Here is a 21670-nt window from a genome sequence, read left to right as displayed (position 1 = left end):
CAATCTGTCTATAGATTTATCTATTCTTTACATTTAATATCAACATTTTCACCTTCTTATTAGTATACTCAATTTCTTTCTTTCTTATTTATTTATTTATTTATTCTTTTGTATTCTGAACTAAATTTTTCAAAATTTGCATTAGTTTTTATAGAACTGCTTAATAAAAATCTCCTACTGGTAAAATGCAAAAGTACCAAATGCTGAAAAGAATATGAAACAATAGAAATTCTTAGACACTTCTGGTGGAAATATAAAGTAGAAAACAATTAGCATTGTCCAGTTAAATTGAAAATACATTGTCCTAGTTTCCTGTGGCTGCTGGACTTAGTAGCTTAAAACAACAGATACTTATTTTCTCACAGTTCTGGAGACCAGAAGTCCAAACTCAGTGTCACTGGGCCAAATTCAAGGTGTTGGCAGGGACACACTCCCTCCAGAGGCTCTAGGAGAGAATTCATTTCTTCTCCCACCTTTTGGTAGCTGCTGGCATTCCGTGGCTATGGCCACATCACTTCCATCTCTGCCCCTGTGAGTCACCTCCTTTCATACTTTGTGAAATCTTCCCCTGCTTGTCTTCTATTAAGAACGCTTGTGATTGCATTTAGGGCCCCCCCGATCATCTAGGATAATCTCCCCAGTTAAGGATCCTAAATCTAACCACATCCGCAAAGATCCTCTTTCCGTATAAGGTGACATTTACAGCTTCTAAGGATTCGGACCTGATAGGGGCCATTGGTCAGGCTACTACAGGCTAATAGCCTACAATGCAGCAATCCACTCCTAGGTAGTTTCCTACCAAAACTCTTGCACACGAACACCAGATGGCAAGTACAAGAATATTCACAGCAACATTGTTTATGGTGACAAAAAAACTGGAAACTCAAATATCCATAAACAGGAGAATGGCTACAACTGTGATGTAGTCAGATAACTGACAATTACACAGCAGTGGAAATAAGTGAAGTATAGCTACACACATCAACATGGAAGACTCATACAACACGTGGGACAGAGAAAAATGCAAGTCACAAAAGATACATATGGCACACTACATTACATAATAAGGTCTTAAAACACACAAAACTAAGCTCTATAATGTTTAGGGCTGTGTGCATAATATGCTAAAACAATAAAGAAAAGAAAAAGAAAAACAGAATTCAGGACAGTGGTTTCCTACATGGAGAAAGGAGGGTTGGATTGTAGAGCACACAGAGGGCTTTAAAGGTACTGATAAGAATCCATTTATTTCTTAACTGGGTGGTGGGATCACAGAATACATATAAAATTTATTTCTATTTATATATTCAAAAGTTCTATGTAAAATATATATACCTTACATATATAATTTTGAATATATATTACTAATGAAAATGTTGTAATTCCTATTATTATTCCAGTCCTAAAAAGCATAGCAAGATCATTAAGCCCAGTGCTAATAAACTCTTAGTGGTTTATCTAGAGGAGGCATCACTGTAAACTGAAAGTATTTCCAGCACAAGGTGTGAACAGCTCAAGTGCTTCTTATTTTTAGGAGCAGCGTAAGCTTGATGCACAAGCTGAGCTCCCAGTGATGCTGTAGTTGTGTCTGCCCCTGGAAGGAGCTGCTGGTTGTGTAGGGAGGCTAACGTCTAGGCAGAGACTCTTACAGGTGGTGTGGGTAGGAGGGTGGACAGAGCCTGCCTCCCAAAGGACATTTGGCAGTGCCTAGAAACATTAGAAACATTTTGGTTGTCACAAGTATCAGTGGGTAGAGGTCAGGGATGCTGCTAACCATCCTACAATGCACAGGAAGCCTTCCCAACAGAAATCATTTGGCTGAGGTTGAGGAAGCCTGCTCTATAGTAACCACTTGATTGACAGCATTCAGGAAGCCCGCCTACTGCCATCTGACATTAACTGGGATGACCCAATCTCCCAAAGGGATAGAGAGAGCCCCAGTTTGCAAAATTTGTTGATCATCAGAATTGTGCACAGGAGGGAATCTAGTCATATGCTCAATTAAAATACAAGTTTTACGGATAATTATTATGTACCAGAAGGCTTCTGATTGATTGTAAACTCCTCAAGGTGCAGACTTTGATTCATTCATATTTATATTTTCTGTACTAAAAGTCTCGGGATGCTTTGAATTGTTTCTCCTGAAATAAGGTGGAGAGCACAGCACCTGGCATTCAGTGAGTACCCCTAACTTCAGTTAATATTATTTGAAAAAAATATTTTTCAAATTTATTTCAAACTCTAGCAATATAGCTTACAACTTTGTCTACTTTTCCTCTTAAGGTGTCCCAAGCATCTGAGAACCTGGCACTTAATAGGTGCTCAATAAATATTTACTGAATGAGCTAATGACTCAAAATGCTACCTGATCATGCACTTTCATGTCCTCCAAAGAAAACAAAACAGAAAGCAATAGGCACAATGAGGCACCACATCCAACGCCAGGTCAGCACTTCTGCTTGAGAATTCCGACCTCATCTTCTCGTCAGTGTCAACAAGAAAGCTGAAATCAGTGTCCTTCATACACTAATGGTAAGATCAGGGGCATTAGTTCTAAACCCATGGCCAGTAACTGTTTGGCTGGGTGAGGCAAGAACGTAAGTGTGCACCAGTAACTACTCCATACAAATCACCAATCGCCATGGCTGACCACAAAGCACCTCTAATAAACATGACAAACGCTGCATCTTTTATGCCACTGAATCTTGCCCTTCTCGACAATTCCTGCTCACAGCTGTGCCTGACTAATTAAAACTGCCTGGAAACCTTGTCTATCACTTTACTGGTTATTTCTTCTACTAAATCAAAAGACTCCACTTTAGAATTCAAATCCATCTGTCTCCCTCAGTCTGCAGAGAACAAATGTTCGGAAAAACTAACCAACTAGCTAAAATTAAATGTACCTTTTCTAGCTAAGACTTACTTAAAATGTCGTTGGAGGCAGGGAGCAAGAAGTGTAAGGGTAAATCACTAAAACTTAACCATATTAGATATTTAGATATTCAACTCCTACCTTAGAAATCAGGGAAAAATCCAGAAACTCTTGGCTAAAATGGATTTACATCTAAAGGCAAAACTTACTGATGAAATGAACACACATCAAATATTGCTCAAAGTAATTACTTATGACTATCAACCCCGAAGTTTTACTCACCCATTTCCCTCTCATGGACATTAGAAAGCCTAAATTGGCTCATAACCTATAGCTCCACCTTTGATATCTGAAATATACAGCATGAATTCATGGGTCCCAGGAAGCCTAGTAGTGAGGGAGCCACAGTTACCAAATGTTTATGTGCCAGAAACTATACTGAAGTTTCCACTCGCTGTGCTCCTTAATCTGGAAAATCATAGCATAAGGTGGGTAAGAAGCAATGTTGTGCCCATTTTACAGATAAGAAACCAGCTGGTTTAGAAGATTAGGCCCATGGCCAAGGTCACTTCACTAATAAATGGTGAACTGGGATTAAAAGGCCATCTCTAAACTCAGAGCCCAATTCTGAACCACACCAGGGTCTCCCACACATGCTAAGAATCACCTTGAGCAGTAGTTAGAGAAATGCCATAGCTCCCAAATTTCTGCAGCCTCCATAATTGCCCTGAGAGTCACTCACTGGCAGCTCGTTTTCCCCAGCCATGAACTCAGAGGCTGGGACACGGAGCAGGTGGGGGAACATGTTCCACAACAGCCACACTGGGCTGCTCCCATTTTCTAAGGTAGGAGAAGAGGCAACATGGAATTTCATGTTCCTAAGTAAGAGCTTTCCTAGTAGAAACAGGGCACCAATTATTTGGATTAATACTTCATATAACACATAAATACACAAACCGCTGAGGGCCACAGCAAACTGGAAAACGCATGGACCTCCTGAAGGCACTCAAATTCAAGCATGTTTTAAAATTCTGGGTGCCAAACGAAATATATCTGTGGGTTGAATTTGGTCTCTGACAATACTTTGCAATCCTGTGGGCCCAAATTCTTTACATCTCAGCTTTTTTCTTAAATATATGCATTTATTATATAAAATATATATTTATATATTTCATTGTGGGGGGCAAATGTTGAATTCAAAAAATTTCTTGCCAGTTATACTTTAATGAAGCTAAAAAAAATCTCTGATGATAAATGACTTGGCATCTGTCAAGTAGTTCCCTTTGAAAAATGAAACTCCAGCATGGGGAATAACCTAGTGATTGAAACACAAACCAGGTAAAATGGAGAATTTACCAGCATGGCAGTTACCTACCACTAGTCATCAGTATGCACGTTGCTATTAGAAATAATGGGTAGAACCTGGAGATGATTCACAACCTTCCTTCTGTTCCACCACCATAGCTGAGAAACAGCACCTCTCCCGTCACTGCTTCCCCAACGCTGCAACGCTCAGGGCAGAAGGAGAGGGGCCCCGCAGCAGGTGCTAGGAACTGCTGATTTAGAACATAAGGACAGTATGCTGGCCCAAGCTGTGTTTGCTCTCATGCCAATTGCTTGCCATATGAACTATAAACACATTCCATTTAAACGGATGACGTGTAATGGGACAATACACAGAATTCCCTGCGTGAGCTTTTTCAGGCTGTCACCTCATTGGCTCTGCCAAATTCCTGTCCCAGGCTTGGGCAGAAATAGCTCACTTCTTAGTTTGGATAGACCATAGAGATAAAAAGGTAGAGCCCCGTGAACACAAAGGTGGAATGTTTTTAAAGACCAAGCATTCTCATTGCAGGTTGAAAAACTTTTTTATTTATTCAGATCACTGCAGCACTGAGAAAAGTTATGATTTGCTTCGATATTAAGACATAAACTAGATTAACACAAGAAGTGTTCTACCAAGGGATGTGTTTAGAGGACTATACATTTTACCTGGGTGACCATAACTAACTTTCCTATTTTTATAAGCAACCTCTAAGGCGAGAGTTAGGTAACAGATCAATTTCAGGGTTCCATCAAGCTCCATCAAGTAGACTCTAGAATGTCCTTGAAACAGGCTTCATGATGCTCCTGAAAGTTGTACCACACAGAGCTATGGATCAAAAACTTACAGTCTCTAAAATGTGAGGAACAGCGTAATCCTATCTTTGAAGCGTGCACACGTCTACTTTACATATAAATGCAGGTGTGCGTAAATACTGTGTATTTAGAGAGAGAGGGCTGGGAGAGAAGGGGGACAGGTTCAATATCTTAGCAATGGAGGAATTCCAGTTGGCTTTGATCTTTCTTCTTATCTTTACTTTCCAAGTTGTGTATAATAAGCACAAATTGCCTTTGAATGGGCGGGGGAGGGGAAGCGGCGGATATACTATCATGGGAAAAATGCTTAAACTATAACATGAGGTAAACAAAGCAGGCGCAATTCAAAATATAAAACATTTTTACTACTTTAAAAAATTACATATAGAGCCCGGCCGGGTGTGGTTGAGCGTCGACTTAGGATCCAGGCAGTCGGGGCTCGATTCCTGGTCAGGGCACATGCCCGGGTTGCAGGCTTGATCCCCAGTTGGGGGTGTGCGGGAGGCAGCCGATCAACGACCCTCTTGATGTTTCTCTCTCTCTCTCCCTCTCCTTTCCTCTCTCTGAAATCAATAAAGATATATTTTTTTAAAAAATTACATATAGAGAAACCTAGGAGAAAATACCCCCAAATCAACATTTTAAAATTTGCTGCAGTGATATTTCCATGTTGTTATTCTGCGGTGAAGAGTTGCATTGGCAAAGGTAAGCATGCATCTTGGGGACGCGATCAAAAGAAACACGCAGTTTCACTTCTCTCTGCGTGTATGCATCTCAACTTATCCGTGCTGAGAAGCAACGGCAAGAGAAAGTGGGCCAGAGCTCAGCTGCGCCGTACAAACATGTGGTCAGTGGGAAGTACAGTACCTGTAACTTCAACCTTTTCCTGGAAACAGTGCCTGGCATGCCACGGAGTAAAAATGGGGGAGCAAGTGTAGGAGGATATTTTTGACAACGGCTGAGGGCAAAGGAGAAAAACGAATTTGATGAAAGAAGCCTACTTATTCTACAAAAGCAATAGAGTATGTAGGGAATACCTTGAATAATTGTAATATTTCTGAAAAAAAAAAAAAATTTTGGAAAAGCTATTGGTAATAAAAATACAGCACTTTTTATTTTGGTATCAAAATAATAACTTCTGAAGAAACAGCATATGCTATCAGGAAAAACTATTATTTTGTGTAACTTTTGATGCTTTGATTTCACTGGTTTGGGGAGCAGATGTCTCCTAGCTTCTAGGCAGTCAAATACAAATTCAGGAATCTTCTTAGAGGTTTAAAGTGCCTGTTTTGTTTTTCTTTATAAAGGATATGAAGTCAATGAAGAGAGGCCCTTCCTAATCTCTCAGTGTATTTTTATCTAATAAACTTTATGCTTCAGTGCTCTTGGATGAATTCATTTTTCTAGGCTTCAGAGGAAGCAAACATCTTTAGTGTCCCCTCCAGTGAAGAAGACTTTATTTCATTATAAGAAACAATAATCCCATTTAAAAAGCTTAAGGCTGTCAGCGAGACACACCCTCAACTGCACTCTCCACGTACTGCTGCTCCTCTGACTTAAGATGCCAATAGCTTTGGTTACATGTCACCCCACCCTTTGTTCTACCGGTCATCAGACCTTTCGATGAGAGGGCCGAGTCAACTCCTGGCTAACATGGCAGCTCAGTCAACTAGAACCCAATACCAAGTTGTGGTTCAATCTACATTAAAGGCCTTTTAGTTTCCCTAAGAAAGAACTCAAGTCTGCGTGAATGGCAGCATAAGTCACCACCTTCCACCTGGTTTCCTAGTGTGGCCATCAGTTCAGTTGAGTAAAGGTTTATTTTCTCTATCTTGCAGATCTGAAAGATCCTGAACCCAGCTTTCTGTGTAGATGCATTGTTCATCCCTCCTGACTCACTTTGTGTTTACAAAGAATTCCAATCTCTTGCTTCTAAAGTAACATAAGCTTATTGTAAAAGCAGAAGTTGAAGGCGCAGGGCTCTTCATCAGCTCCCACACACTATCGCCTCTCACCAAATATGCCAGGGTGGGGGGTGTCCAGAGCCTGCCAGGATGCAGATAAGGGAGCACAGCTGGCCCTCCTGCTATCTCAGAATTCACCTAACGTCATGGAGATCTTCTCTAGGTAACCAACTTAAGTCATCTTTTAATAGTAAAACACCAGCCCAACCAGCGTGGCTCAGCTGTTGAGCATCAACCTGGGATCCAGGAGATCGTGGCTCGATTCCCAGTCAGGGCACATGCCCGGGTTGCGGGCTCAATCCCCAGTCGGGGGTGTGCAGGAGGCAGCGGATCAATGACTCTCCCATCACTAATGTTTCTCTCTCTCTCCCTCTCCCTTCCTCTCTCTGAAATCAGTAAAGATGTATATATTTTCAAAATAGTAAAACACCAGGTGAGTGTTTCAGGAAGAGGCCTATATAAGGTAGCCCAACAGAGGCAACTGTGGAGATACCTGGATCTGTCCATAACCCTTTTGGGCGGCTGGACAGATTCACATGAATCTCATCCTTCAATAAACAGGAATTTCCTTTCTAGGTAAGGGTGTAAGAAGTGGAAGATTTTAATTTAGTGTAACTGGTTGTTTCCCCCCCCCATTAATGCTACAGATAAATTGCAGCATTTTTACATATTTTTACGCTACATTGCCTGACAAATTGTGCCACCGCACAAGAAATATTTCATTATCAAGGTACATGCCTAGCATGCCTATTCTCTCTCTTATGCTGGTGTTTTAGTTCAACTTACAAATATTCACTAAACATACCACACTGTGGGCAGTAAGAAAGCAGAGGAGCTCTCCTTCACAAATGCACATGCAGTTATGAGGAAATGAGAACTTCTCCCATTTAGAAGCTTTTTGTTTTTTTAACTTACAGAATGTCTCACTTTTAAATATATCAGGGTAAATGTCATAGTTTTAATATGACTTGGGAACAAGAAAAAAATCATCAATAAACATCAGACATCTGTTTAGTTTGGGTCACATTAGGTCCCTTAAAAGTAAAAACATGGAAAAATGAAAAAGGAAAATCCAAAACAAGATCACCAGGTATGACCCTTGCTAGTCTAGGAGTTTACATGAACTATTCAAACAGATTATTCACCACCACCTTCCAGGGCTGGAACAGAGGCATCCAAAGAGAAAACTCAGTATGTTAGATGACTGAATTACTGTCACTGAATATTACATTACACAGAAAAGTAAAAGCTTGTAATTAGGCTTTTGGGGGGCAGATTGTACTTCATGAAGTTGCTGAGGACATTACTTTTGTTTTGGATAGTACAGAGATACATACTTTCTAAACACACAGAGCCTACACTCAGTGGTAAGGCTGTATTTGAGCTGGGCCTTCCTTCTTGATTTCTTTCTACTATATACTTGCATCCATTCAAATGTTAGACAGAATAACAACGAGAAACGAAGAAAGGATGAGAGGAAATTGCAAGGACTGTCATCAATCTCTGAGCTGCCAAATCATGACCTAGAGCAAGAACCCCCATCTCTCCCTCACTACCTCAAAGTAAGTTTATAAAATTCTCACAACAAATTTCGGTTAGAGTCACTTTAATTTTTAAAAAATACATTCAAAGTTTCACCTTTTGGGCCGTGTCGTGAAATATGAACAGGGTTATGATCTAAGAAAAGGGAGAGAAATATATACACTTTGAGAACATTTAACCTCTTGAAATCAAATACCAAGAACCAGAAATCTTTTGTCGGTTCCTTACTGGAGAAACGTAGCCCACTGGCCGAGCAGAGCACAGCTTGGAGAATCAGAATCTAAAGTAACCACTGGCAGTGAGAGGGGAGCCAGGCAGTTGCACTGTCCCTCCGTGCAGCTCTGGGGCCTCTGGTCGTCTTCCATTTGCTCCAGACAACTTTTTCTATGCTTTTATTCCTTCATGAAATGAGTTTTCTTTATATAAGAGCTTTGCTTTCCCTTATTATGGTCTAAAAGCTTTGTTCGGTCTTATAGCAAATCCTTTAAAAGCAGAGTGTTTTTGAAATGAAAAAAGAAAGCTGTTTCTGTTCTTCGTGGTAGCAGCTTTAGGTGACAGGACTGGACTTTTCTTACCTCCACAGAAGACTGGAGCTTCGTTTGTCTTTCGGAGGAAAAGAAACTGGGCTATACTATGAAAAAGCACACAAAGCACCTTCTGACTAGAACCACATCTTTTATAGGTCTAAAACCGGAGTAAATATTAAAGTTCAGGTTGACAACGCCATGAAAACAAGCAGGAGGATTTCATAAGAACTAAGAACCCGACTGGCCAACCCCTGACCAGGAGCCACCATCCCTGGGTTAAAACTATGTTGGCTCTCCAGAAAAGTTATCGTGACAACTCTGCAGTTCCCAGGATGAGCACATGGCTTCAGGACCGCGCATGGCTTAAGGACAGGTGAGGAATTCTTACTAGGTACCATTCTAGGCAAATGGGCATTTCATCAAACCTGTACTATTTCCCTACATTCTAACCATGCTATCTGAGAGAAAGCTCTGATATTAAGCCACCTACAGGCTGTTTTTGTCATCTCTCTCATAGAAGAACATATTATACCATTAAAAAAGTGCCAGTTCCTTGTCTTTCATATTTCCCCAAATGTGGCTTTTCCTTGGGTTTCAACAATGACTGCTGAAGAGATAAACTGAGTTATTTTAAGAAACTACGACCAGATCCTTTCATGCGTCACAGCAAAATCCCAAAATAAATTCTAAACTTTGACTTAGAAAAGTTAGGCTAAATCTCAATTTTCTGTCCCTCTAGGATCCACCTGCTTGCTAATAATATTACAGAAATATAACTTTTAAAATGTGAAGAGTAATTTTAGTCTCATCAGCCAGCATTTGCCAAAATGTAATATGTGTAAGACAGGAGTAATAATAGTTTCTCTTTTTTCTGATGTTCTCTAGCCTGGTTCCTAAAAGAGACAGGAAGAGGGGAAACCAGGGTGTTATTCGAATGCCCCCATGAAAACCAGGGAACATCTTGAATCTCAATTTATTTTGAATTATCACCACAAAACTACTCTCAACCATGGCAGATGCTAATTATTTCAAGTCCTAGTTCAGTTTCAAACATTGCAGATATTAAGAATTTGAGCCTTGCACAAATAAAAATGAGGCTCAAAACAAAGAGGAATGCTGCCCTACAGATCAAATATTTATTCTATATTTAACTAAGCACAAGATTAAGGATTCCAAACAGGATTTTTAAAACATATAGTCACTCCATTTCATCATATGGGTATTTATCCTGTTACATTATGTGTACTGTTCCGATCAGGTTTCTCAAGATTTGAATAATTTTTTAAATTTGCCAAAATGAGACCTAATAAGTCACAGATCTCATTTCTAAAGACTCTTGGATTATAAACAGAATGTTGAGAGGAGTAACATTTGAGGTGCGTCACTTGGCTCAGTCACTGACATTTCTTTACCCTTAAATAGGGAGTGGACATTTCATGATCCTGACTAGTAGGCAAAATATGTCCCTCAGAACTGAAAACACCATGGTAAACTAACAGGCTTTGGATAGTCTATATGTATTGAATCATACATAAACTCAACTACAATTTGATTCAATTTAAAAAATCAGGACAAGACGATTCTAATTCCAAAGAATGGCCAAGGATTGCTAAAATTATAAGGGTCACTGCGTGTGGCACTAAATTGCATCAAAATGGGAAAGCTAAATAATACCACACCTATACTTGACAAAAGCTGAATGGCATGAGAAAACAGACAAAAGCCCCAGTGCTTTTCACTAGATCTTTTCCTTCTCTTACCCAAGAAAATAATATATAAATACTGCCATGGTATATTCAAATATTTATGGATATGGCTAGCTACCAGGAAGTTTTAAGTTCCTGCAGCCTTGCTGAGCGGAGGGTCCAGCATGAACATGTTAGATGGTATAAAGTAGCTCCAAAAATCAGTGCAAATGTGCATTCCATGTCTACTGTGTGTGAATCTCTTCAAATCATAGGCTAAGTTTAAAAAGGAAAAACTGAGTTACTTGTGTCTGAGAAGCAGCAGTGCCAATTTTAATCACCTCGTTTCTAGAAAAGAATGTTTCATTTATCTGTTACTCAGATATTTAGCAACATCACTCAAAACAAACGCAGACTTTTAAGACAAAAGGAAGCTGTCAGTTTTTGAGAGCCTGGTATGTGCCAACCACTGTATTAGATATTCTGTATCAATGCTTCTCAAACTATCTATGGTGAAGGACCAGTTGGGTCTCTTTCCAATCCACTGCAGAACACAACTTTTGTAAAACAGAATAAAAATCAATTACTACAAAAATAATAGGAAAAAAGGACACAAAATACAAGTCCCAAGTTTTATAAATAAGTGTAACAGGTATAAAATTAGTCTAGCAACTTTGATGAAATTTCTAAACGCTTACTTACTACCCTCAATTTCTGTGCTTATCTTGTCATTACAGGCAACAGACAGTCATGGTATATGGACAACACTTTGAGTAGCCAGGCTCTATTTAATTTCCCAAAGTGATTTTAAAAGCATCCAAGTTCTTGGTAGTGACAACAGGCTAAAGGAACTCAAGTGTCTTTTGGAAAAAAAGCTGGATTAAATAATCTAAAGACCCTTTTCAGCCCCACAAATTCTATGACTCTGAATGCTAAAGATGTGAGGTGACTGGTAAATAAAACCCTTATTGCCTAATGGCACACCAACAGAGTAAAAGAGGAAAGGTGATTAAAAGAGGGAAAATAAGCTCAGAGAAAAGGAACAAGAATGTAATGGGAGGCAGACACCGAGGTGAGGGGTAAGAGTGTTTAGACACCAACTACAACAGCAATTATTTGGGGGCATTCACGGTGGGGGTGCAGCTCTCTTACAAATCTCTGAAAATCAGACTTAGTAATAATTAAATCTAAGACATGAAAAATGGTCAAAATACCTTTAAGAACACTGTCTAGTAAACCAGAGACATATGTAAAAAAAATAAATAAAAGATTTCTATAAAAAATATTAAAACATTAATTAGCATTGAAAAAAGCTCCTGGCGCCCTAACCAGTTTGACTCAGTGGTTAGAGTGTAGGCCCTAGGACTAGAGGGCCCCGAGTTCGATTCTGGCTAAGGGCACGTACCTCGGTAGCAGGCTCTATCCCTAAGGCCCTAGGACTAGAGGGCCCCGAGTTCGATTCTGGCTAAGGGCACGTACCTCGGTAGCAGGCTCTATCCCTAGGGCCGAGTGCGGGAGGCAACCAATCGATGTGTCTCTCTCACATTAATGTCTCTCTTCCTCTCTCCCCTTTTTTCCCCCTCTCTCCCCCCCTCTTTCTCTCCCCCCTTCCACTCTCTCTAAAAAGCAATGGAAAAAATATCCTCAGGTGAGGATTAAAAAAAATAATAATTAAAAAAATAAAATGACTACTTGAATGCTGCATCTGTAGTTATCAGCATTACTAAACCTACAATTTGCAAATGATGAATCTCCTTACTGTTAATCTAAAATTGCTATACACTGTGCTACGACCTAGTAATTCAGCAAAAACACTAGGGATTCAAGTGTGTACTCCAAGTGTCCCATCGTGGAACATTAATTATTTCACGATTGTTCTTAATAGCACTTTAGAAACTCAAAGCTCCACACAAATATTCAACATTGTTGGGAAAGAAATCATTTAGCACTATAAACATCCCTTTAAATGATAAACTGTCAATAGTAACAAATTGCAGAAACAGACTTTAATAATTACTACAAATTTATAATTTATCAAACTTCATCAAACAACACTCTAAATGCTAAAAACCTCTTAGCCTCCTATAAGCTTAAATTATCTTTAAAATAGATGGGGGAAAAAGCAGTAATGTACAAGACAATTATAGTGCATCCATAAATTACTATGCAGCCATTAAAAATTATATTTTTAAGTTAATTTGACAAAATGGTCCCAATAAGTGATTAAAGGATACAAAACTGCACAGAGCACATAATCCCAATTATACATGAAGAAAACAGAACCTGAAACTAATATAAAATAATATTGAATGTCAACTGTCATAATAATTTTTTTTTTTAATTTAAAAGAGAAAAAATAGTAAAAAAATTAATATGGCTACTTCTGGACAGTGCAATCAAAGGATATTTCTTTTCCCTCTTACACTTTCAGGTATTTTCTCTATTTTCTACCACATCCATGCATTAATTCTTTTCTTTTCTTTTTTTAATATATCTTTATTGATTTCAGAGAGATGAAAGGAGAGGGAGAGAGAGAGACAGAAACATCAATGATGAGAGAGGCACTGATCGAGCCCGCAACCCGGGCATGTGCCCGGGCCAGGAATCGAACCCCGACCACCTGGATCCCAGGTTGATGCTCAACCGCTGAGCCATGCTCGGCTGGGCCACGCATTACTTCTTCATAATCAAGAAGTACATAGGGTAGCTTTAAAATACAATCAATTTAATATCAGTTTTTTTCATATAGGTCAAAACACAAAATTACTCCTTATATTGACATGTAAGAGAGAAGATGTAAGACCATCTGAGTTGAAATTGTCTGTGTAACAACTGCTGTGCACTCTGAGCACACTCCAGGGGCCAGTGCATCTCTTCCCAGAGTGGGCAGCTCCCTGGCTCTGCGGGCCTCTGGCAGCATCCCCGGACCATCAGAATAAGAAGCTGTTGCTCTCTCCTGCCTATATATGGACATGGTCTGTTTTAACCAGATTACTGACCCAGGCAAATGAGTATATGCCAGGAGGCCAAGGAGATCATGCCACAAGAGAAGTGCTCTGAGGGGATATGATAACAGCTAGGCAGCAGGAATAGAAAATTGGCTCCTTCTGGCTGACCATGGTTCATCCTGCATTTCCAGGTACCCGATTACACCTATTGGACTCATTTTTGGAGTGAAAGCCATTGGCTTGAACAAATGATAAATGTAAGCAAATCCATGAATTCTAAAATAATCTCTATGAGGGTGTGAGGAAAAGAGGTCCTATCAAGCACTGTTACTTGGGAGTATGAATTGGTATGGTCACTTTGGAGAGCAATTGGGCAGTATCTATTAAAATTTAAAATGGTCACCTATGACCCGGCAAGTCTACTTACTTCTCAGGAACTACTCCAGAGAAATACTCCCATGTGTACACAAACAGGCATGCAAGGATATAGACTAAAGGATCACTTTTAACAGTGAAAAACTGAAACCAACCAAAATACCTGTTGAGGCAGTCTGAAGAATGGCCCCCAAAGGTGTCCTTAATCCCGGGAACCTGTGGATATGACTGTACATGGCAAAGGAGACTTTGCAGATGTGATTAAATTAAGGATCTTGAGACAGAGAGAGCCTGGATTATCGGGTGGGCTCTAAATGTAATCACAAGGGTCCTTGAAAAAAGCATGTGGGAGGGGTCAGTCAGAGGAGAAGGAATGATGACAGATCAGAGACTAGGGTGAATAACTTTGAAGACAGAGGAAGGAGCCACAAGCCAAGGAATACGGGAGGCCATTAGAAGCTGTGAAAAGGCAAGGGAACAGATTCTTCCCTAGTCTCCAGAAGGAACCAGATCTGCCAGCACCTCACTTTAACCCAATGTGACTCACTTCTGATTTTTGATCTCCAAAAATTTAAAGAATAAGTTTGTGTTGTTTTAAGCCATTAAGTTGGTGATTATTTGTTAGCACAGCAACAGGAAACTAAGATACCCATCAACAGGACAATGGCTACATAACTATGGTATTTCTGGAGTCTTGTGCAACACTTAAAAAAATGTGGTAGATCTACACATAAATTCATAGAAAGATCAAAACAAATCACTGAGGTTTTTAAAGAAGCAAGTTACAGAAAGATATGTCTAGCTTCATGAAGTGTTATGTATATACACATACATAAACATACACATTCGATAACAGTCTTCAAGGATATACAAACAATTTTCTCCCTGATTTAACTGGAGTGGGGAGTAGATGGAGACCAGGAATAAGGATGGTAGGTAGTCAAAAGGAACTTCAGTTTCATCTGTTACTTCCATTTTTATAGAATGTATTGGCTTTTAAAAATGTAACGGATACATAAGCTTTGTTAAAAATGCATGATCGAAGTACAAGTTTTACAATTTCTGCTGTCTTCTCTCCTTCTGAAACAACTGCGCATGTGTCCCATAGTTGATCACCTGCTGTTATTTACATGCCTACAACTATTGACTAAACAGCTTGCAACGCAGACCACACTCCTTGTGTTCACCCTACAACCACCGTTGTAAAACAAGATGGAAAGGGGGGAGGAGAAAGCAGGGGGCATTTCAGGAATTGACAGTCCTTTCATAATTATCACCACAAACACCTCATGACTTAAGAAAGAACAGGTGGGTGACAATCTACCCAGCAACCCTGCCAACAGGTAGATTCTGTGACAGTCAACGTGGAAGCCAAGAGGACAGATAATAATCAAGACTGGTTTATTTAGCAAGGCCTCAGGCCTACAACTGAGGAAAGCTGACATGAAGACTATCTATCATCCTATCTGCCTAGCCACATTACAGACAAACTGGGAAGGAAGAAAGGTCCAGAAGGATCTCTCTCTCTCTCTCTCTGTCTCTCTCTCTCTCTCGCTCACACACACACACACACACACACACACACACACACACACACACCATCTCCACTACGCACTATTAGAGAAAAAAAAAAATTCTGTGGATGGGATCGTTTGCTTTCATACACAATAAGCGCTGACGCAGTAAGCATGAACCAGCCTCCAGCAACAGAGCACCTTACAGAGTCCACACACAAACATACATATCACATGCCTCCCACCAACCCTGACATTAACCCTATCGTTACCCCCTCCCACAGGTGACGGGACAGTCTAGCACAGTGGTTTTAGAGCCTGTACCCTGGATGAAGTCAGATCTATTTCAGTCTCCGTTTTGCTACTAACAGTATGACCTCTGGCCAAGTTACTCCACCTCTGGGCCACAGTTTCCTCATCTGTAAAATAAGGGTAACAGTACCAGCGTCACAGGGTTTTGTGAGGACTGAACGAGTTAATGTGTGGGAAGCACTTAGCACTGAGTCTGGCACACAACATGCTGACACTGTTGTCATGGCCGTGGTAGAGATGGTGACAATGATGACAAAGGAGCTGCAGTGGAAGAAGAAACCAAGAATTACTAAAGGTATGGAACTTGCCCAAGGTCACCCAGCTGGTAAGGGGCAAAGCTAGAATTTCAACCCCAGTCTGGCTCTCTTTAAACCTGACTTTGACCTCTAGACAATGCTGCCTCCCACAGTCCTCAGACACTTCATAACTTGACAGCTAGCCAGCCACGCCTGAGAGCTTTGGAGCCACTTGCCCGAGCTCACAGACCACTGCACCAAGATTCAGTGACTCTTATACCAGTGCCCACTAATTACATGGTCATCAATTCCACTGGTGAACAAAGGTAGTTTATTCATTTATTCATTAATGCTTCTAAATCTAGAATTTAGAATTCTATAAAAGTACATAAATACTTGCAAAGAATTTTGACCAAAGGATAAACAGGCTGGTAGTACCCTCCTAGGAGAGCAGATCAATATTTATAAATCTAAATATTGTCTCAAAAATTTCACTTGAGTGTATCCCAAGTATTCAAAGCCTTGACTATTTCAGTTGATCAGCTCCAAACCCAAATTCTCCTTCTCTTACGTGGCAAAAAAAGTTAAAATAAAGAAAAGAAAGAAGAAAATCCTGCTGAGTCTTTTTTCATTTCCTAAATATCAGTAGAGCATTCTGGCCTGTGTGGGTTTTGTTTATTTGTTTTATTGAGGTATAACTGCATAAAATAAACTACACACATTTAAACTGTACACTTTGATAAATTTTGACACATGAAATACACAACCATGAAACCATCATCACAATAAAAATAATACAACATACCCATCACCCTAAAAGTTTCCTTGTGCTCCTTTGTAATCCCCTCTCTGATCCCTTCCGGCCTCCCTCCATCTCCAGGCAACACTGATCTGCTTCCTGTGACTACAGATTAGTTCGCATTTCCTATAATTTCCATATAAATGAAATCTTACAGTACGTGATCCTGTTTGACTGGGTTCTTGCACTCAGCATATATCTATGTTGTGAATATCAACAGTTCATGTCTTTTTATTGCTGAGTAGAACCTATTGTATGAATGTACCACATTTGTTTATCCACTCACCTGTTGGTGGACAGTTTTTAGCGACCACAAATAAAGCTGCCATGAACATTCGTGTTCAAACTTTTGAATGGTGTATATGTGTGTGTGTGTACACGTGTGTCCGGGAGGTCCTTATAAACAAACACAATGAAAAACGAGAAACACTAAAAATGCTTGGGTTCAAAATTAAGCTAATTTTTACTATGGGGTAAAAAAATATCTTGGCCCCATTGGTCAAGTCAATTAGTGTCTCTGTCAACATCCATATGTATGGAACTTTCACAAATGAGCTATTGTTTACAACTCCTTATAAATTGCCTTTATTTAAAAAAGACTATGTTCTGTGAAATGTAATGCAAAATACAATAACATTTGAGTGGGAATTTTTGAGCTGTTTTTTTATTTCTTACATTTATATTTATTTCAACACTTAAAATTAATTTCCTACATGCTTTTTGCTTTTGCCAGCAATGTAAAATTAAATACAGATAGCTATTTAAGGCCAAGGAAAAGCCTCACTCTGCACTTTTAATTCACACAAAGGGCAAGTCCTTATCTACAAGGCGCTACATGATCAGCATCTCCTGCACCCCCATCTCCCATCACTGTCCTCTCCCCTGGGCGTACGTACTGGGCTCAGAGCTCCAAACTAAGGGTGCTAAGGATGCGTGCCTCTCAGGGACTCTTGCTGCCCTCTGTCTGGAATGCGTGTTCCCCAGCAGCCTTTCCTGCCCAGCCCTCCCCACTATTCCTCTCCACCCCCCTTCCCAGCTATACTTTCCTTCAAAGCACTTACCATCTGACATTTATGTAGAGTACATGTCATATTCTATATCGGATCATCTGTTATTCTCTGTATCCTCCCACTAAAATAAAAGTGTTTTGAAGGTTTTTTTTTCTAATCCTCTGCTATGCCCCCAACACTCAGGACAGAGGGCCCATCTCATTCCTGAATTCCACAAATATGTGTTGAATAAATTTGAAAAAGTTAATGAACCTCTAATCTTTCTCAAATGTGAAAAAGAGTAATTTACTAGAGCCCATTAATAGATGAATGCATAAAAAAGCTGAGGTACATACTGTATGTACAATGGACTATTACTTGGCCATAAAAAAGAATGAAATCTTACCATTTGCAATAGCATGAATGGACCAAGTGGGTATTATGCTCAGTGAAATAAGTCAGACAGAGAAAGATAAATACCATATGATTTCACGTATATGTGGAATTTAAATAACAAAATAAATGAACAAACAAAATAGATACAGACTCATAGATGCAGAGAACAGACTGAGGGTTACCAGATGGGAAGGGGGTTGGAGGACTGGGTGAAAAAGGTGAAGGGATCGAGAAGTGCAAATTGGTAGTTATAGAATAGTCACAGAGATTTAAAGTACAGCATAGGGTATATAGTCAATAACATTATAATAACTATGTAAGGTGCCAGGTGGTTACTTAAAATATTGGGACAATCACTTTGTAAAGTATGATTGTCTAACCACCATACTGTGCACCTGAAACTAATAGAAAATAATATTGAATGTAAACTGTAACTGAAAAATAAAATAAAATAAATAAGTTACAAGAAAGGAAACAGATATGAAGATATGTTTACTACCCTATCCTGAGCCAGTTATGAAACTTTAAATAGTTACAAATATGAGTATCATACATGCATGAAGGCAGTAGAGTATTATAATTAGGAGCAGATATGTTTGAGACCAACAGACCTGGGGTGAAGGTCTAGGCTCTCTTCTCTAACTATGTGTGATCTTGAGCAAGTCACATACCTGCTCTGCACTTAGTTGCCTTATCTGTAAAATGGGTGCAATATTTACAATTGTTCTAATGAGTAACAATATGTAGCTACTAAGATCCTTTTGAGAATTTAGTAAGATGATGCCTTACTTAATCAATATTATTATAATTAAATAATTAAATGTGAATACACCCACACAAATACAAATCTAATAGCCACAGAAACATTCTAAGCTACCCACTTCTCTTGATACTATGTAGCCTATGTAACATGTGGAAAGAAATGAAAAAAGTCCACAACTGCCAGTCATAAATGTTTATCACCCTTACACATATTGGTTTCTGAGAGGTAAAACCATAAACTTTTCAAGTTTTTGGGTTTTTTTAAAATCTATCAGGCCAGAGATGTTCTTTCTTCTAAAATCATTTTTCTGTGAAAACAGCTGACAAATTCACGCAACACATTTATACAGCAAACATCTTAGGAAGACCAACTTAACAACTGCAGTATTTTTAACCACTCCTACTCTTTTTTACCCTAAAAAAATAAATAAATTACATATGTAAATTGTTTGGACCTGTGAACTTAATCTCTAAGAAACAAAGAGCATTCACTTTCCATATCTCATACAACAGAGCCAATTAAATCGAAACATTTCCCCATCACAGCATCTTACCCCCTGAGTTTTCAAGCAGGTAAGACCCTCAGACACATCTTGCTTTTTATAGAACAGACCCAAATGAGACACGATAAAACTATGATACAATGTTAGGAATTCCCTACCAACTTGTATGTTCCTTGTGTTTTTTTTGTTTTGTTTTTTTGCGGCCAGAATGTAAAATAAATCAATTAAGAGTTCACAATGGGAATGCTGCAACCTCAACCTCAAATCCAGACACAAAAATACAGCGGAACGTTTTCACATCTCAGGCACGTCACGTCCAAAGAAAGGTCTCAGCCAACGCGATCCGGTCACCGCCGTTTGCAGAAACACACAGTCATGGGTTTTCATCCATTTCCATAAACGTTCCTTGTGTCCGTCGAAAAGCCAAAGTGCACGCAAAACCGCAACAACACAAAAGATTCCTCGCCTTCCGTTTACAGCCAGAAGACAGGCCGTCGTCTCTGTGCCCTACCGGGGAGTGTCTTCTTTGCGACAATAAGAATTTCACTGCCCCGCATGCTACCTACACGTCAAAATGTTATCCCGCAGAGTGGATTTGGGCGGGGGCGGGGGCGGTGCCGGCATCGGCGGCCCCGGTGAAACGACACAGCCAGTATTCCCACCTCTGGGCTAAGGCAAAACCAAGTGAAGTCGATGGAAAGTTCCCATCACCCAGGCATATTTGGTTTCCTTCTGCCCCCAGAGCAGGAGCACAACTCGCTGAGATTTGCTTCTGCACCTGCCACGGCTCCGGAGCCTGCGCGTCTCCGCGACCCCCGCGCTCGCGACCAGGCCTCGCGGCCTAAAGCGCCCTGACCCCCGGCGGAGAGCGCACGGGGGGGAGGGGGGGCGCCGTAGCATCCCCCTCGCGGTCCACACCGCCCGCCTCCCTGACAAAGGCCCCGTGTCAATCCCAGGCATGACACGCAGAAGTTGCTGGATTGCCCATCGCGGACCCGCAGCTGCCACTAACCTCCCCCGGGAGGAGGAGGGAAAAAAAAACACAAAAACAAACCAAAAAAAAAAAAAAAAATCACAACCCAGAACAGGGAAGGAAAGGAAAGGGGGTAGGTGTCGAGCGTAAAAATTAAAATGTCCCCACAGCCAAGCAAGCTGGGTGTGCCCTGGAAGTGAGTCTGGGGGTCCGTGGGGGAGGGGAGCGAGGCCGCGAGCCGCCGTGGGGGGCGGGCAGTGGCTCCTCCAGGGCTTGGAGGCCGTGCCGGGTGCGAGTCTTAATAAAATGCCGGGGGTCGGATCGTTCAAAATGAAACCACAAATGAAATCCCCCGCGGGCCCGAGGACGCGAGGAGGGAGGCGGACCGTCCGCAGACCTGCGGCCGCGGGTCTCCACCTGCCCGCCGCGCGCCCACACGCACCTGCCCCGCAGCCCTCGGGGGCCCCGGCGCTGAGGGGAGAGCCCGACACCCCCCCTCCCCGGGGCTGCAGGGCCCGGTGGGCGATTCTGACGGCGGGGACCCGGGGCGCAGCCTCGCTCACCTCCAGGTCGGTGTCGGCGGCCTCCGGGGCCCCGAGGATCTCGCTGGGGAGCTCGGCCAGGTCGGTGACGCGGATGAGCCCGTCGTGCAGAAAGATGGTCTCTTCCTTCACCGACAGCCACTGCGCCGAGTCCGCCGCCGCCGCCGCGGCAGCCGCCGCCGCCGCCGACGAGCCCATGGCCCCGGCTGAGGCGCTGACAGAGACGAGCAGCCGCCCGGCCCGGGGAGACGCGCGCAGGAGGCGCCGCGGTCACCAGTCCATAGCAGCAGCGGCCGCGCCCGCCTGCAACGCCCCGCTCGCTGTCTCGCTCGTGCAGCTCCGCCCTAGGCGGTCCGAGCCGCCATCCCCCCCACCCGCCAGCCCCGGAGACCCCGGCCCCGCCGCCGCTGCCGCCGCCGCCGCCGCCCTGAGGAGCAGGATCCGCCTCTGGAGCTCAGCAGCCAACTGTCAGTGAGACGCCATGTTGGGGGCGGGGCTCCCGGCATGCCCCGCGGAGCGGACAATACGGCCCTGCCCACCGCTGGCCCCGCCCACCGCCCGCAGCCCCGGGGCCCCGGGTGGGCGGCGTCTC

General features: G+C 41.7%; 1 protein-coding gene across 4 annotated transcripts in view; it reads right to left on the bottom strand.

Moving 5' to 3' along the window:
* Positions 1 to 21370, bottom strand: part of HECTD4 (HECT domain E3 ubiquitin protein ligase 4) — a 120861-nt gene extending 99491 nt beyond the window's left edge. For all 4 annotated transcript variants that reach the window (XM_081123446.1, XM_081123447.1, XM_081123448.1 and 1 more), the window contains exon 1: positions 21100 to 21370. In XM_081123446.1, the coding sequence (XP_080979572.1) occupies positions 21100 to 21276 (177 nt within the window). In that variant the 5' untranslated portion in view covers positions 21277 to 21370. The remainder of the gene's footprint in view (positions 1 to 21099) is intronic.
* Between the last annotated feature and the right edge of the window lie 300 nt (positions 21371 to 21670).

Source organism: Miniopterus schreibersii (genome assembly GCF_964146895.1).
Source record: "Miniopterus schreibersii genome assembly, chromosome: 20".
NCBI classification, from domain to species: Eukaryota; Metazoa; Chordata; class Mammalia; order Chiroptera; family Miniopteridae; genus Miniopterus; species Miniopterus schreibersii.
Note: the sequence above shows the minus strand (reverse complement) of the source record. Positions and strands in the feature narration are given on the sequence as shown.